This window comes from Triturus cristatus, chromosome 12, assembly GCF_964204655.1.
Source record: "Triturus cristatus chromosome 12, aTriCri1.1, whole genome shotgun sequence".
Classification (NCBI taxonomy): Eukaryota; Metazoa; Chordata; class Amphibia; order Caudata; family Salamandridae; genus Triturus; species Triturus cristatus.
The window spans coordinates 692,371,112-692,387,744 of record NC_140595.1 but is presented as its reverse complement, the minus strand read 5'-3'; the positions used below and the strand labels follow the sequence as shown (position 1 = coordinate 692,387,744).

Genomic DNA, 16,633 nt, shown 5'->3' with positions numbered 1-16,633 from the left:
CCACCTCACTCCAGTCTAAACTACTTCACTTCAATCTAACCCACTCCAATGATCCCCACTTCACCCACTCTGATCTACCCAACTCCAATCCATCCCAATCGACTCCACTTCACTTTACCAAATCTACCCCACACTGCCCCAATCTATCCCACTCCACTCAAATCTACCCACCTTTGTTCAGAGGGATATAAAAGTGTACTCATGTACATACCTACTTGGTGTCAAAAATCGTCCCCTTCCCGCTGATCTTAGTAGGCGAATACATGTTGGATTACTCTCCCATTCCATACTTTATACTTTGCTGATCTGAACTTTACTGAGTTCTTTGATTGAGATTTGCATGCTGATTATTAACTAACTGAATTGGGCTATGTTACTTTATTTCTCTACGGTTTATAATCTGAAAATAAACCTTTAAGGTCGAGTCTTTCTCTTTCTGTCATTATTGTAGGACTAAATGGGTTCTATGTGCCAAAATTGAATTTCTCATTTGAATGTATTAGATAGACGCGTGTCCAGCGGGGACCACCAAAATCTGAATAGGGATTACACTGCTCCTGGTCCATAAAGTCGCCAGGCATAGGGCGTTGTCAATATCAAGGCAGAATATAAGTGGCCATGACCCTCATAGCCTGAAAAACCCAGGTGCTATGATGTAAGCTGAGACTGAAGTCTCCATTGCCTTTATGGATACCAGAGAATGACTCCAAGCTGGCTGACACAGAGATGTATTTTTTGTTTTTTTATAAAGCACCAGTGCACCCAAAACATTGTCAGTCACTCTGCACAGCAACAACACAAATGAGGTGCTTGACAGAGATCCAGCTCACACAACATCAGCTTACGCAAACAGATCATAGAAGTTATCATCTTTGAGCAGATAGGGAATATTGATTTTTCAAGAATCGCAGGGAGTAAATTAAGAGGGGCTAAGATTAGCACAGTGATTATTAGAAATAGACTAGAAGGACTGAGAGAATAAGAAAACCCTGGCAGATTGTACAGCAGCAGGAAGGGACTATCACACAGTAGCTATGTAAATATACAGACGAGCTGTAAAACACAAGAATTATAGTGCAATGCAATAAATTGGTCACCGGGATATATCATTATAAAATACACGGTAGAAGAGCAATTAATGTTGAAGCTGGTTTTATTTCAGATTTAATTACTGTGTGGCAAAGGTTTCAAGGCCAAGGGAACTGTAAATCTAGCCTTTATATTGCCTTCTCATATTGCTTAGAATATAGTCCTTATATTGATCACGTTTCATGAAGGAACCCGGCCTACCTCCTCTCTCTGAGATGGAGAGCGTATGTGTACAATACACCTGCTTCTCACATAATATAACATAAAATAAATTAGGATTGTCATCCCGTCCATTGTTGGTTTTATACATGTTTTGCCAGTCCCAATATCTCAGGATGGAATAAATAATATTAAAGAGGGTTCACCATTAGAGACACTGTTAGTACGAGTTACTTGCCCCCAACAAAGAATGAGAGTACTAGTAATTGGTTACTATGGCAACCCAAGGGATTTTACACCTGTACTATGTGCCGTTTTGGCATGAGCAAAACTTTGACCTTTAAGTACAACACAGGTCATGAATATAAGATCGACATGTTCATCAATTGCCGGACTACTTTGTTGCTTATGCTTTTGTCTGCGCTTGTAAAAAGGTGTATATAGGTAGCACTACTGGGGAGCTTAGACTCAGAATAGCTGAACATGTGAGGGCCAGCCGCAATAGAGATGCTGCCTATCCCTCGCCCTCACATGAGTGCCATAGAGACACAGATTATCCATCTAAATTCCATGGGGTCAATTTTGTGAGAGCTGGTACATGAGGCGACAATAGGGAGCACACATTGAGACAATGAGAGGCCAAATGGATCGATTGGCGCAGAACAGTGGAATTTGGCCTAAATAGAGAACAAGAGTTTTAGTATTTCCTATAATTTAATTTCAACTACTGCTACATACAGAACAGTTACAAGACTACAAGTTTCTCTAGGAGGAGAAAAAGGGAGGGGTATTAGCATGCCATAGATGTCCTTTACTTCAATTCTTTCAAATAATACTCTACCAGCTTTTGTAGTATATGTTTACCATGTAATATGGAGTGCTTAGGAGTGGATCCTGCAACCGTTTTGTGGAGTATGATTGGGTTATAATAGGGTACGCTTATTCCTAGATCGAGTACTCCATGTGTCTGAAAGACAGCTGTCTTGCTTTAGAATAACAATGGGCAGCGATTTACACTTTTCGCACTAGTATATAGCATATGTAGTTGGTACTACAGCCAGATTTTTTATTCTTGGTATTATTCTACTGCTTCAAGATTGCTTCGGAATGGCCCGCGCGTTTGTTTGAGGGTCTGTTTTTGTAAGTGGTTTATTTAAACTTGAACATGTTATGACCCTGAGTGGGAACCTATTGATGCGCATAGATCTAGGGTATTTTTAGGAGAAGAGATAGAACATTTGAAATTAGGGTGGAATTAGTAGCCAATCAGGATCGATGATGAATAGTAGCCTGATTAGACTTTCATGATCATCATATCTCTTTACAAACTTGCTTCAACATCACTGCCATTTGCGTTTGGGGAGCCTATTTAGATTTTCCAAATTGTTTTTTCGTTAACTTTTAATGGAGTTTTCAAGTTTTACTTTTGGGATTTCTTAAGCTGAGTTCTTCTCACACAGCACTTTGGTGTTTTGGCATGTTAATCTTCTCATTCTCGTCTGCACTCCACTCCAGTGCCCCCACCTTGCGGGCCGCATTAGGGAATTAGGATTTTTCCCAAATAAGGTGTTTCCTGTCTAATGATGTATATTTGGTACCCAATGCCTTTGGGAATATTGACATTGAATATGGGCCTGATTATGAGTTCGGTGGTCCATCGACGAGTACCGCACCAGTGGTCTGACCGCCGTAATAAAACTGCCAGGGATCCGCAATCCCTGGCATTGGAGCGGCGGTCTTGAGGCCACAATATGTTTGGTGCTGCTGCTGTGGCACCAGCAAGCATATTACGAGTTTCCTTACCACTACAGTTTCATAGCAGTGAGGCTGCCATGAGAACTGTGGCGGTGAGGAATCATAGGGGGCCCTACAAGGCCCCCTGTTGCCTCAGGGCCAAGAGGTGCCTGCAGGGTGCACATGTTGTGCCCCACTGTGCGCAATCACCCCTTTCCTGCACAGCATGGACTTTCCTGCCCATGCCTTGCAGGAACGGGCTTTGCTGTTCTCATTGTGGTGCCTTTTTAATAGGAACCGCTGTGGAAATGCCAAAGGACCACCCCGCCAGGCCACGAGATTTCTTGTAATCGGACGGCTGGCTGGCTGGAGGTCGAGATTAGCGTGGCGACCCGCTCCAGGACCGCCATTTCATAATCAGGCCCTAGGTGCCTATTGGCTCTATCAGCAGACTGGCCTATACTGCTTTGGCTCGTTTGAGATTACACTTATATCTCACAACTATTATATTTTCTTTTAAAAATGTGGTTTCATTAATGAAGGAGAGGACTTGTGGAATGGTCCGTGACTGTGAATGGCACAGTATAAATTTCAGTCGCTCATGGTAAGCTTTCCTTTAGGGACAACCAGGTGATTGTGAGCATAAAGGTAGCCCTCTTTATCATGATAGGAAACCTTGACCACATCAGGAATCATGATTGTATTTGGTTATAGGGATTATGCCTCTTTACTACATACAACTCTTCTGTTTGAATTATCTGAAATTACAGATCCAATTGGAATTGAATCTGGATTTAGGATTGTACATTACATGTCGAATAATCGATTCTCAAGTGGGCATCACGATGGATGAAGATAGATGATCTCATTATAATGGGTATCCAATAACAGGATTGTTTTAGTTTGAAGTATTTCTCTTGGACTAGAATATTTCAGTCTGAGGTTTTTTCTCAGAAAAGAGTTCACATATTTATATGTGGTCTATTTGTCTGAATGTAGTGCTCCATGTTGTTTTTAAATTATATGTCTTTTTTGTATATAGAGTGTACATAGAGTGCTCATCATGATGTTCATAGGGTGTTTGTCAATTTGTAGTGGGCCTATGTACAGTTTGTTGTTTCTTATGATTGTTGTATTTTCTTATTAGCCCAGAAGAAGTCCCCAGGTCCTGAGATGAAACGTGTTGGCTGTGTCCTTGTCTGTGCTTTTAAGCTGAAGTAAAGAAATAAAGAACGGATTTTCCACAACATACATAACCTGTGATGTCCATATTTGATTCTTCTGGACTCTTCTGTGTTTTTCCTGTTGTAATTTTGGATTACAAAATGCATTTTAGATGCAAATATTCTTTTTTTGTGTTATATATGCTTTTAGGAGTGATTCTCCCTCTTTGGTTGTTGGAATAAATAATCTACCCACTTTCTTTATCAAACCAGCCCCCAAGGTGGTACTTAGGTGACCTGGACGATCCAACCTGAGGAGTGCATACATGCCAACATTTTAGAAGAGAAAAGAGAGAATTTGAAAAAAAAAATCTGGATAATGTATTTCTCTCATTGACTTAAAGGGAGTCCATTGTCATGTATGGGACTTGTAATAATGCTGCTGGAGGATCTGATATCAGAAATGCAAATATACTTTTTTTCTGAACTGTCAGGAGTACGGTGAAAGCATTGTGGCAGGCAGAGAGAGCATGACAAAAATGTTGTGCACTGCCTTGTAGGAGCAGGTTCCTGGCAGTACAGACTCCAAGGCACACAAGACCAGTACCCTTCGGCAGAAGCGCACAGGGTGATCAGGTTTTTGCATCCAGGAATCGGGAGGTGGGAGACTAGCCTTGACATTGGTTGTCTCCCACCTGAATTGGGAGGGTTGGCATGTATGGGTATGCCAGCTTGAATGGTGCCAAACAACAATCAAGCATTAGCAACACCAATAGGTCGTATATAGGACACTTACTGACTTAGCAAATAACTTTTTTGTCCCCAGATGGCCTTTGGGCGTGTGCATGCAGTTTCAGTGGCCACCTTGGAATGTTTCTGTTTTCCCTTCAAAGATGACCATTGTGCACATGGCAGACTGCTTTGATGGATTGTATTTAAAATCAAAAACATTCCAAGATGGCCTCGTAGGTGCAAATTTGCAGCAGCCATTTTATTTTAAGAAAACATTATTCAAAGATTCTCGATGTGTATGCATACACATGTATGTATACATTTATGAAGGTTTTTATGCTAACAAAAAAAATCCAAAATGGTTGTCAAGCATGTGCACATATGGGCGGCCAGCTTGGATTGGTTTAAAAACATAAAAAGGGCCACCTGCTGATACATAATTGAGTGGCAGTGACAGTATGAGGGGCTAAGGTGGCAAAGGTGTTTGGAGGAGCTAGTACTGCATAAATGGAGGGGGCAAAGGAGAGGGGAGGAGCAGGGAGACATACTTTTTTGATCATAGTTGTCCTTCCGGATTTGTCAGCAGCCTTCGATACGGACTCCCACTCTATCCTCTTGGACAGAGTATGGGATGTGGGTATCCAAGGTTTGGCTTGGGCTTGGCTGAAGTCTTATTTGGAGGAGCACTCACAAAGGGTTTTCTTACTTCCCTTCAAATCCGCTGCCAAACCACTTGATTGCGGTGTACAACTGAGTCTAACGCTTTTTCATATTTACGTAGCTCTTTTGCAAAACTTGCGGTGGCATGGGGCATAAGATCAGCTCTTACACAGATGATACGCAGTTAATGCTCTCATGCCAGGAGAAAGAGGTGGGTCCATTGACAGCATTTAAGAGATGCCCGAGGGGCGTTGGAGAATGGATGAATGCAGTTGTCTTAAGATAAACTCTGATAAAATAGAGATTCTTTTTTGGCACTAACCATCATCCTGACGCCCTCAACTGGTGGCCCTCGGAGATTGGCTCCCTCCCGCCCTCCCTCCCTCAGCGGTAGTAAGACACCTTAGGGTCAAATTTGACACCAATTTATCCTTTGATCCTCAGATAAGTATCTGCCAACTGCTGTCATACATTGAAATTGGTTAGGAAGGAAAATGATTCATCTGGTCCCAGAAGAGAGTCTTAAATCTGTCATCTATGCCCTGGTAACATCAAAACTAGATTATGTAAACAGCCTGAATTTAGGGCTCCCATCCTATCTGCTCTACTGCCTACAGATTATTCAGAATGCGGCAGCCCGGCTGACCGTGGAGTTACCGGCACATACTTCTGTTACGGCCTCCCTGCACAGTCTTCATTGGCTGCCTATTGCTAGCCTCGTCAAATTTGAAACCCTAATACTCGCCTACAGAGCATTTAAGAATATAGGCCCCGGCTACCTGAGAAAAAGACTGTTTCCCTATCATCAGGTGAGAGCACCTCACTCCAATCGACAAAAACTTTTAAATATCGCGAAAATCAGTCAGGCAAAAAGAGGCCGACTCTCCTTCTCCGACTTAACAGCTAAACTCGATAATTTTTCGACCTTAACCCTTCGCCTCGCACCCTGTGAAGCTTTTTTCCATAATCTCTTGAAAACATACCTATTTGACAAGTAGGCACCACACTTCGGTATGGGTCTTTCCATTTAGTGCAACTCTGGACCGTTAGTGCCGGGACGAGGCATCCGTGCGCTTTATAATTCATATTGTATTGTACTCTATACACTGAACAAGATTAAATAGTCCCCTATTCAGTGCAATGCAAGGTTCTGACTTCTGCAGTGGAAGGATGCAACTTATCCAATCAGAAGACAGAGAGACCAACATGCTCCTTGGGCAGGACAAATACATTAATAGGGAAGAAAGCCATTGAATCAGGAGCAGGAGCTGAGACAGAGAAGAAAGTCGACGAATCATGAGCAAGGGCCAGACACAGAGCCCACTCTAAATCTATATTTGAGCACAAAAGATCTGTTTGTAACTAAGACCTAAAAATGGAATTATAATCTTTTTCTGGAGGACCTAGCACAGTGGATATCACACTGAGGTACTGGACAATAACTGTAGCCCCTTATGGTTCTCCATCACCCCAATGCATCCACCCTACCTGGGGTGTCTTCCAACTACACTAAGCTTTCAAAGTGGTATGTAGGGCATGAATCTCAAGATCTACAAAGGGGACTTCCCTGATAATTAGGGGGATGGGTCCCATCACCACATGCCATTGATGCCATCAGGATCAAAACTAGGTATGTGATGTTTCTCTTGGAGGGTTGCTTACACATGTGCCAGGCTCTGGAATATAAGTAGGCTAATAGGTAGTACTTATTGATCTCTTGATGGATTGCTGAGGTTAACTGACATACAAGTGAAAATGGGAAAGCTAATGGTAATTCCACTCTACAGCTAAAAATGTCTAAGAGCAAAGTGTGGTGAAGAACACAACTGGAAGGGGTCAGAACCTTGTTTAGTTTCAGTGAATCACCAGCTGGGATAAACAAAATGGTTTGTGGGCAAGAAAGAGACTTGTAGTCGTTCTGATGATCATATGGAATGCCCAAAGCATCAGGTGAATAGCTGCAGAAGGCATATAGCCTGTCTCCAGGCAGGAGAAATTCGGCTAGCCCTCCCTAAACACTGCACAGAAAACTGTATATTTCTGGGCACTGCTGTATGAAGACCAGCAAGGCTCTTGCAGAGGTGGAAAGATCTAAGGCATGAGAGGCCATGCTGACAGGACATAACCTGCAGATGAGATGGGAACTGCTCTCCTAATAAGATCTGGGTTTTAGCAGTCTTTCCAGTCTCTGTAGTCATAATCATTTTGCTCAACCAGCTGGGACTGAATCTGCAAGGGCTTGCCTATCAAGTCTAAAGCAAAACCTCTAGCCTTTTACCTGGTAACAGGGTTTTGGAAGAAAGGAATAGGTAGGTTTACAAGATAGATTTCCTCATCCCATTTGCATCTGCTAAGCCTATGCAATGACATAAGTTTGGAACCTATCAATCCCAAACAGTGCCATACTTGACTCTGGGGTTCAGTTAATGTGCCCAGTTATTATCTGAGCAGGGTTGTGTAGAAGACAGGTGACTCCGCCCCCAACTCTACTCATGTCCCATCACAATGCTTACAGCCAATATTCATGAAGCATGTGTTACTATCCATGTGGTGCAGTCATCTTTGACTGGTTAATTTGTCTTATATTGCTCTTGTTCTGGCTAATGTGTGTGGCTCACAGTAGTAAACAAATGAATATCTTTAATTTCATAACTTTAAATTTATTTTGACACATTTACAAAATATTCACATTCCATTGCATTGATTTTATTAACAATGAGTAAACATTGTTGTAGAATGTTTCATTGACATGCTGACAATTAACATGATATGCCATCTCACATCAATTCATATATCCGACTGTTTTATTAATTAAGGATGTAGCTCATTGCTTCCCCAGTTCTTTTGCTCGGATTATGTAGAAACATCGTTATAAGGGTTATTAAGCACATCAGACAACCACTGTCTCAATCACAAGATCATTTTTGTGAGGGCGAATTGATGTTTTCTAACAGCTAAGTTAATGCATATATTCTCGCAGAGCTGAGCATTTGTGGCTGAAAAAAACACAATATGTACTAGTGATAATGATAACTAGAGTATAACCCAAGTACGAAAACAAGCAGCGAAAGAGGATCTCAGTAACAGGCTCTCCGCCAAATTAGAATACAGTACTTAAAATAAATTAGAATTTACAAAGGGAGTAACAATTACTCATTGAACTTGACAGGTGGGTTTTCGAGCCCTGGAGGATTTTACCTTATCCCTTCAGGCTACAAATGTGCAAAATCTGCAGACAGTAATATTTGAGACCACAAGACCCTATGATCAAGTTTGAAAATCAACATTTGGCTTTGGACCATTTTGTCTCATTGCTGAGAGTCCAATATCTGCTTGGGTTCAGTTGGTTGAGAGTCATGGGTACAGTGAGATAGATCTTCTAATCTCAGCAATTCCTCGTCGCTCTTGCCCTATTTGGCCGGACAGAGAAAGTCTGAATTTTCTTAATAATTGAAGTCTACATAGAAAGATCAAAAAGCTTGGCCGCTTGATATCATTGCCTTCTACGTAGAAATGCCATGAAGCTTTTTAGTCTTTCTTCATGGTGCATCTTAAGACAGTTATGTAGATGCCTGATCATTTGTCATCATATTTAACTTCTCATAGAATGATCCAGAAGTGTGGTCTTCTTTCTTCATGGTATCTCTTTAGACAGAGATCAAGAATCTTCTCGATTTATCATCATCATAGTCTTTATGAAATGATCGAGAACTCTGTGCCCTTTCATCGATATGACTATAGAACAACTGAGATTGGAATATTCCACTACTGTAACCGTCAATCAACCAATCTGGAAGCTTGGTAATTGTTTTCCTTTGATTTGTCTGTAGAACATTGAGGAAGTTTGGGGCTTGTTTATGATGCTATTTAGCCTTAAGCCTCCTCCTGGTATCCCAGTCCCAATGCTTATCTTCCTCTATCTCTTTGAGGCTTTATTTGATTGTGAGCATCTGCGGCCAATCATCTTTACTGTTATAAGAAAGTTTATTCAGTTGAAAATGGAAGACACTGATGTACCAGCATATAGGATATCCCCGACTGCTCAAACGTTGCCAAAACTTTGCTCACACCCACCTCTAACAACCTACCAAACAAAAGGAACCCCGTGTCCTAGCTTGGCCCAGGGCTCTAAACACTCCACCCCCTCTTGTAGCCCTGTAAGTGTCACGTCAATCTCCTCTTAGAAGCCCCTCACAGCTCTCCCAACTACATGAATTGCAATCATCCGATATCCCTCCACCTTTTCCTCTACATTTCCTCCTTCAGGTATTGCCCTTTCCAGTTCTAGACCCATAACTATAGTTCAGGGAGGTAGAACTTAATGTATATTTCAGGGAGTTGGAATGTAATGTATTAGTGGTGGCAAGCACTCATCTTGCTCTGAAGTTAGTGCAATAGGGAAAACAGCCAGCCGAAGGGAAATTCTGAAAGGCCAGGTTCACTGTTCTAAGCAACGACAGACAATCAAGCTTAGTAAATTCTTCTAGTCTAAGTATCCCATAATAACAGAGTGACTTGATACTGTGTCTTCTTTGATAGACAGTGAGCTTCCTATTCTCGTCCATGTCCTGTGAATCCACATAGGACGTTAGGAAAAGGGTATTTAAGAAACCAAATCCTGGTTCTTGTTAATATTTCCCCTGAGTTCCAGCTCCCGGGACTGCTACCCATCATTGGAGGAAAATGTCCGAAGCTTGTCCATCACTCTTGGCAAGTGCGGCAATGCTGCTGGCACAACTTATGGTCTGTCAGGACTGATTGATCTTCTTTTGTTTGCCGAGGCTCATATTGTTGTCACCTGTGGTCGTCCAATTCTCATCTGTGAACAAAAGGAGAGAGAATGTGCCTTGAGCAAATTTCTATCAACATACAGAAAGTTCAGAACTTTCAAATGTATATAATTTGTGTTTAATATAACGCTAGCCCTGTGAGATTTTCTTGGATTATATTCCCACACAGTCAGTTACCTGGGACGTAGGTTAGATAGCTTAAACAAAGATTTGGTATGTCCCTGGTGTCAAGACACTGCATACACAGCTGCTTCAGTGATCAGATGATGTCACTCCCAGAGGTTGAAGATGTACAGATGAGCTGATCATCTGAAGCATATCGCTTCTGAACTTATGCAAGTAAAATGACATTCTCATTAGTAATACCGCCAGAAGATGAAATTGATGTTACTATGAGAGAAAGTAGATGTTTGTGTGAAACAATCTTCTGATGGTTACTCCAACAAGAATCTGTGGCTGAACAGGTGAGCCATCCTCTCATGGCTATCACTATCGGAGGCTGGAGATGCACCAATTGTTTTTTCTACTGATGAACATTGCTGCTACAGCATGGAGATGTGACATGGAAAGGGATCCACTGTCACAAAGATGCTACTACCAGAAGAGGATGTGTAAGTGAAACAGTGTTATGATGGGTACCATTACAAGAAGCAGCGAATTTACAGGTGAACCGATATCCAAATACCAGGGGTTATATATGTGCAGGTTAAGCCAAATCTGATGGCTTGCTCTCCCAGAGGCAGAAGAGATGCAAATGACCCTGACCTTAAATATGCACCACTAGACAAGATTGTGAATGTTGAACATATCACTAGAAGAGACCATGATTGGAGGTTGGAGATGTATATGTAAAATAATGTTTGATTGGTATCATAACCAAATGCAGAAGATTCACATGTAAACCAATTTTCCAATAAATTGAATTAGGAGAGACTGCAGGCTCTAAAGTAATCTCTGACTGCTACCACTACAGAATATTGTAAATATATAGGCAAATCAATATGGATAGAACCGTAAGTAGAAGTACAAGTCCATCACCACAGTTCCACCCATGATTGGATTGGTCTGGTCATCTCCCCACTCCTCCTCATCTGCTTCCTCCTCTGACCATTGCCTCAATTGTCCTGCATCCTTTGCCCAGCTCACCAATCTTCTTAGGACTTGCATCATATCAGTCACCGCATTGCTACTAAGCAAATGGAGCATTTCCCATCACTTCACTTCTACCTGTCTTACATCCTCTTCCAATCACCCGACTAATACCACTGCCTGTCCAGACCCATGAGCTGAGTGTGGAAGGGGAAGGGGCTGGGGGGAGGGCAGGGCTGTCATTATAACCCAGGCCTGCACTTTTTTTAGGGCTTACACTTGTGCTGCAAAATGTATTTATATATTTTAAAACCAGCCTTCCCTATTTATTAATGATGGGATCACTTGATGATACTGAATGCTGGATCTGCCATGCTTTCTCTTTGCCTGCAGAACATTTATTTAAAATTTTGAAACAGGTTCTCTTCCTAATAATGTCTTATCAGTTTGTTGTTCTATACCCCGCAATAACTTCTGACATGACTGCTCATGTTCCGTCTCATCTGCTATTGCCTCAGTTCTACCAATGTTCAGAATTCTCTGCCCATTTCATCATTCTTACCCAGCCCAACATCCTTTCTTCATCTTCAAATTACAGCTCATTTCTTGCTTATCGGCTTTTCACCTTACTCATGCCGGGCAACCTCTTCTCTTCTTCCCACCCCATGGGAATCCTCTGCGTAACTGCTCTTCAAATATCCTGTACCCTCAATCCATGCCTTTCTTATAAGGCCAATATGCAATATGATGACCATAAACAACCTTGGAAGCACTTGTCAATTAACAAATTATTTGTGGTTTCTGATAATGACTTACCTGTGCTGATGTGTCCACTCTTTCCAAGGATGGCCGAAATAAATCTCTGCTTGTAGAGGAGCCACCACTCTCGGACCCTGCAGAATGAGGCACCAAAGATATTCAGACATACAGGATAGACATAGGCTGAGTGCAGGCTAAACTCCATCTTTTTATACATATCCAAGTCAGCGTCTGAGAGCTCTTCTGTTTTGTTTGTTGTTTTCTGCAGTCTACTAATGCATATATTTTGTAAACCAATAAGTACTTAGTCCTTAAAATATCATGCCTTTTTAAAGAATTACGTGCATCTATTTGTAATGTGTCAGTGCCTCAGTACAATGGTTGTAAGTGTTGTATTTTCTAACCTGCCCTAAATCAACAACTGTTCCATCAACTCTTCATTCCTCTCTCCTTTCCAAGTTATTTAACATTATGAATACACTGCAAACACTCTATGGTTCTTTGTTGTGCAGAGCACAAACACTAGAGTTATGGGTAAAATGGTATATGGAAAAATGCAATGGGAAATAGATGGCAAGAATTGCCGTAGAGCGAGCAGGGCTGTCACTGTAGATGATTGCAAACCCCGCTTCCTTTTCAAGGATTGTCAACTAGAATGGTTTCTAAGGAGTCTTTTGACTCGCATATCAGCCTCTGAACCTCACCACTGACTTGGAGTGAGTGGTTAGTATTCACCATCTGCTTATAGTCTATTTCGGATTGTGCTCAGGCTCCTTCGCATCAAGAAAGAGGAATCTTCTGCCTGGTGACCACAAATCGCCTTCTACAGACCTTCACCTGCCTGAGCCGACCCACTGAGTTACTTTGCATAGGTCGGTTATGCATTATTCGCATACCAGAAATACAGTACTCCCCTGAGTTGAGGTCAGTCATACTGTATGTTTACTTGATCTTACATATGTGTGACTTGAGTAAGTGTACAATGAAGTGATGAAAAGGTCTTACCTGCCCAGGTCACAGTCTGTGGGCTTCTCACTGTGAATCCCTCAGGGGCATTCGACTCCCACCCTTCCTCATACCATTTCTTCTCCACATCCGTTACACTGTAGAACAAACACGATTAGAGCCTGTATCACTTTAATGCAGACGCAGGAATTATGTATGAAGGAAAGCGTACAGTTTTGAGCACTAGTATTAGTGATTTTAGCGGTGTTGGTCAAGTAATTTATGTTGTAGGTCATACGTTTAAAAAAAGCTAAAACATGTTTGCTTAAAAATCTTATTGTGAAAATAACATTTCAGAAAAAGCAGCAAAACATGTTTGAGAATATGTTTAAAATAAACCACAACATTGTTGCTGATCTACAGTCCTTACCCAAACCGATGCACTGACGCTCACTACTACACCAACCTAATCATAATTTGGCCCTGCCACTAATCTCACCCTAACTATAAAGGTGATCCTTGACACTAACTCTGATCTCCAATTCTCATACTAATCCTACCCTGGTCCTACCACAAAGACTAACTCTAACCATAACTCAAACCCTAACTCTAACTCATACTCATCCTAATCCTGTTTCTAACCCTAAACCTGATCAGCCAATGCCTTAGGTGTGTGTTTCTCTGTTAGTGTAGAAGTATGTGGGATTCTCAATGGTTCAAGAGTGAGCCAGTGATTATTGTTGAAGGTTGTCTGGTTTAGTGCTCATCTTAGTCTGGAAAGGGACTTGCAGAAGTTCAAGTGGAAGCAGGAGAAGGTATCATGTCAAAGGTGGATGCGCTGGTCTTAGACCGGCCGCAGGAGCTAATACAGACTACTACGCATGACAAGATCGCTTTTTATGATGAGATCGGGCAATCATTGGGCTCTGCTGCAGAGAAAGCTGTTTAATCAGCTGATGCCTTGAGTTCCTGATTGTCCCACTGGATGCGAACACTTCGAAGAAATATAGTGGAAAGAAGTCCCCTAAAGTGGATATTGAACACTTCTGAGACTTGCTCTTTGGCGGACGGGTTTTGACACGGAAAGGGTATTTCAAATTCAAGTAAAATGTAGGGTGCTTTGGTTAAAGGAGTAGGAAGTAGAATTGTTAATGGAGGTGTGGTTTGTGATTGCGTGGGTATTTTAAATTCGAGGGAAAGGTTATGTTTCCAGTGTAGCTGTTGTGAGTCAAGGAGGCTGGGTATTGTCAATGGAGCGCTGCGGTATTCTACTTGTGTTCAGTACAGGTGTGAGTAGAACTTTAGGACACAGTGCTCTTCAAGTTAGATCATTTGGGCAAAAACTTCCTTACGGGCGGCTGTTCTGGATTTCCCTCAAAACGTTGTGGCTGTCTGTGTACTGTGTTACCTGTTTACTTTTTAGCAAAACTACTTTTTGTATACCACTGGCAACATATGGAGCTTTATCAGTGTACTTTACTAATAAGGAGGTGCTTGAAGTGCAAGTAAAAGGTTGTGTGTCCAAAGAAGGGTGCCATGGATAAGATAGTGTGGCTCTTGTTTATTGATATGTGTGTTTTTTAATGAAGAGGAGCTGAAATTCAACTCAAAAGTTGTGTTTTCTTTGTTTATGCTGTGCACTAATAAAACAGGCTTTTTGCAAATCCAGAACTTGGCAAGTGCTTCTGTGGTTTAATAATATTTTGAGGGGATACTAAACCACCAAATTAGAGTTAATGCAACAAAAAGTTGTCATTCGAAGTCACAGTGGCCATCGACAGTCCAGTATGGATGCTAGAGGAGACCATGCTAGTATTTGGTGGGCTGAGCTTTTAAGGCTGCTTCTGGTGAGTAGATATTGTGGTCTCCCGGTGGTCTTTCCTCCCACCCTTTGACCTTCTGCAGCCATGTTGGATCATGGCGCTGGCGTGTACCTTTACTAGAGGGCTGGGTAAGGGTGGCGGGACTACCAAGAAGGTTGATGGTTCCATTTGCTCATTTCTACGCCCCTCGCCAAAGAGATTTGACTTACCCAGACACATTAGAAATGTGGGAACCAAAAGAGAGCACATCGGCAAAACCAACACTTTTGACTTTTTCTACACTGCACTACAAGGCGTGGAACACCAAAGTACAGGAGGGTGCCAGATTGCAAAAAATATCCCCGTAAATGACCTTTGCGGTAGGGAAAAAGGTTGACTGAAACAGCAAATTAGCACTATCAAGGGGTTCGAAAAAGGCTTCGTATTGGCTGGGAAAAAATATCCGCTTCTTCCAAGCTGTTTCAATAAAATGGGCTATTGATTTACACAAAGTCTGATTTCACATGGCAATGATTTTAAAGAATTTTAACACTAGAATTAGGCAGCACTGCCCACTTACTTTAAATAACGCATAAAGGAATAGTGAAGATTAGATGCTCGGCTGATATTGAGACAAATTCTACAAATTCGAGGTCGTATCCCTTGACTGCTGTGAAATTCCTAGAGCAACTTCAACTGTATTCAAAATCAAAATAACAACAACATTGTGAAGAGAGAAGCTGGCACTCTTAAAAACAAAAATACAAAAATATTCTTTTATTTTGTTATTATCCCTCGACTGCAACACTGACCTAGGCGACAAGAGAAGAGCCAGAATTTAGTGACTATGTTGAAATTAAAAACACGTAGTACATATAAAGCTTGGTGCCAAGGGCATGTTTATCCTCAAAGTAAGATAGAATCATGCTGGGAGAGATTGTATTTATAAAATTCCAGTTCAGAGCTTTTCACCTCAGTCACATCAGAACTAACAATAGTTTTGGTCATCTCAAAGTATTGGCATATCTGTGCTTAGTGTTTACCCTGCAAGTATCTGAGACATGGCACATTTCACCAATCTCCTCTATCTATGAGCTCTTTCGGACCTTCTCTAAATATTTTATCTTTGGGATCCATCCAAACCCTCTGCATGTCCTTTAAAATTATATAGATGGATCACGTCAGCATTACCCTTCGTCCGCACTTCAACTTGCCAAACCAGTGTTAGACTAGATTGAGCCAACGCCATGAGTGAGCTCATAAAATGATTTCACTGAGTCCAAAGGTGACAGACCGACGAATGCCCAGAATTCAGTTTAGAATGTGGCTACAGCCACTGCTTTTGCTTTGTAAACTTTTATTGCGGCTGTATCTGGATTACTGCTGTTTTGTTCACTGTGCTTGTAGCCTGTTTGGTCCAGCTCTACCAAAGTAGTCAAATTATACAACTTTAGTTGGCAGTTTAGCCTGTATTTTCATATGCAACCTTGGCAAGTTAATGATGACTGGGAGGAACTGTTCCCATGAGGAGCAGGGTCCAGACTGATTTGCCCAATGCTGGGTCCAAGCTAGGGTGGCGTAGCCCAGATCTCTTGAATATGGGTGAGTGTTTGATTTATTCAGCATTCCGTCCATCATTTGTTGCCATAGCATTTTTTTGACTTCAGTGGGATGGGCAAGCACAGACGTGGGCCCCTTGCTCACTGTGCCA

At 41.7% G+C, this 16,633-nt stretch overlaps 1 protein-coding gene across 1 annotated transcript in view; it reads right to left on the bottom strand.

Annotated features, from left to right (window-relative positions):
- Positions 1-8,187: 8,187 nt before the first annotated feature.
- MUC12 (mucin 12, cell surface associated) overlaps positions 8,188-16,633 on the bottom strand; it is a gene marked incomplete at its 5' end in the record, with an annotated part of 144,962 nt that continues 136,516 nt past the window's right edge. Inside the window, 3 exons of the mRNA XM_085637118.1 lie at positions 8,188-10,356; positions 12,233-12,309; positions 13,181-13,278. Of these exons, the coding sequence (XP_085493244.1) occupies positions 10,321-10,356; positions 12,233-12,309; positions 13,181-13,278 (211 nt within the window). The remainder of the gene's footprint in view (positions 10,357-12,232; positions 12,310-13,180; positions 13,279-16,633) is intronic.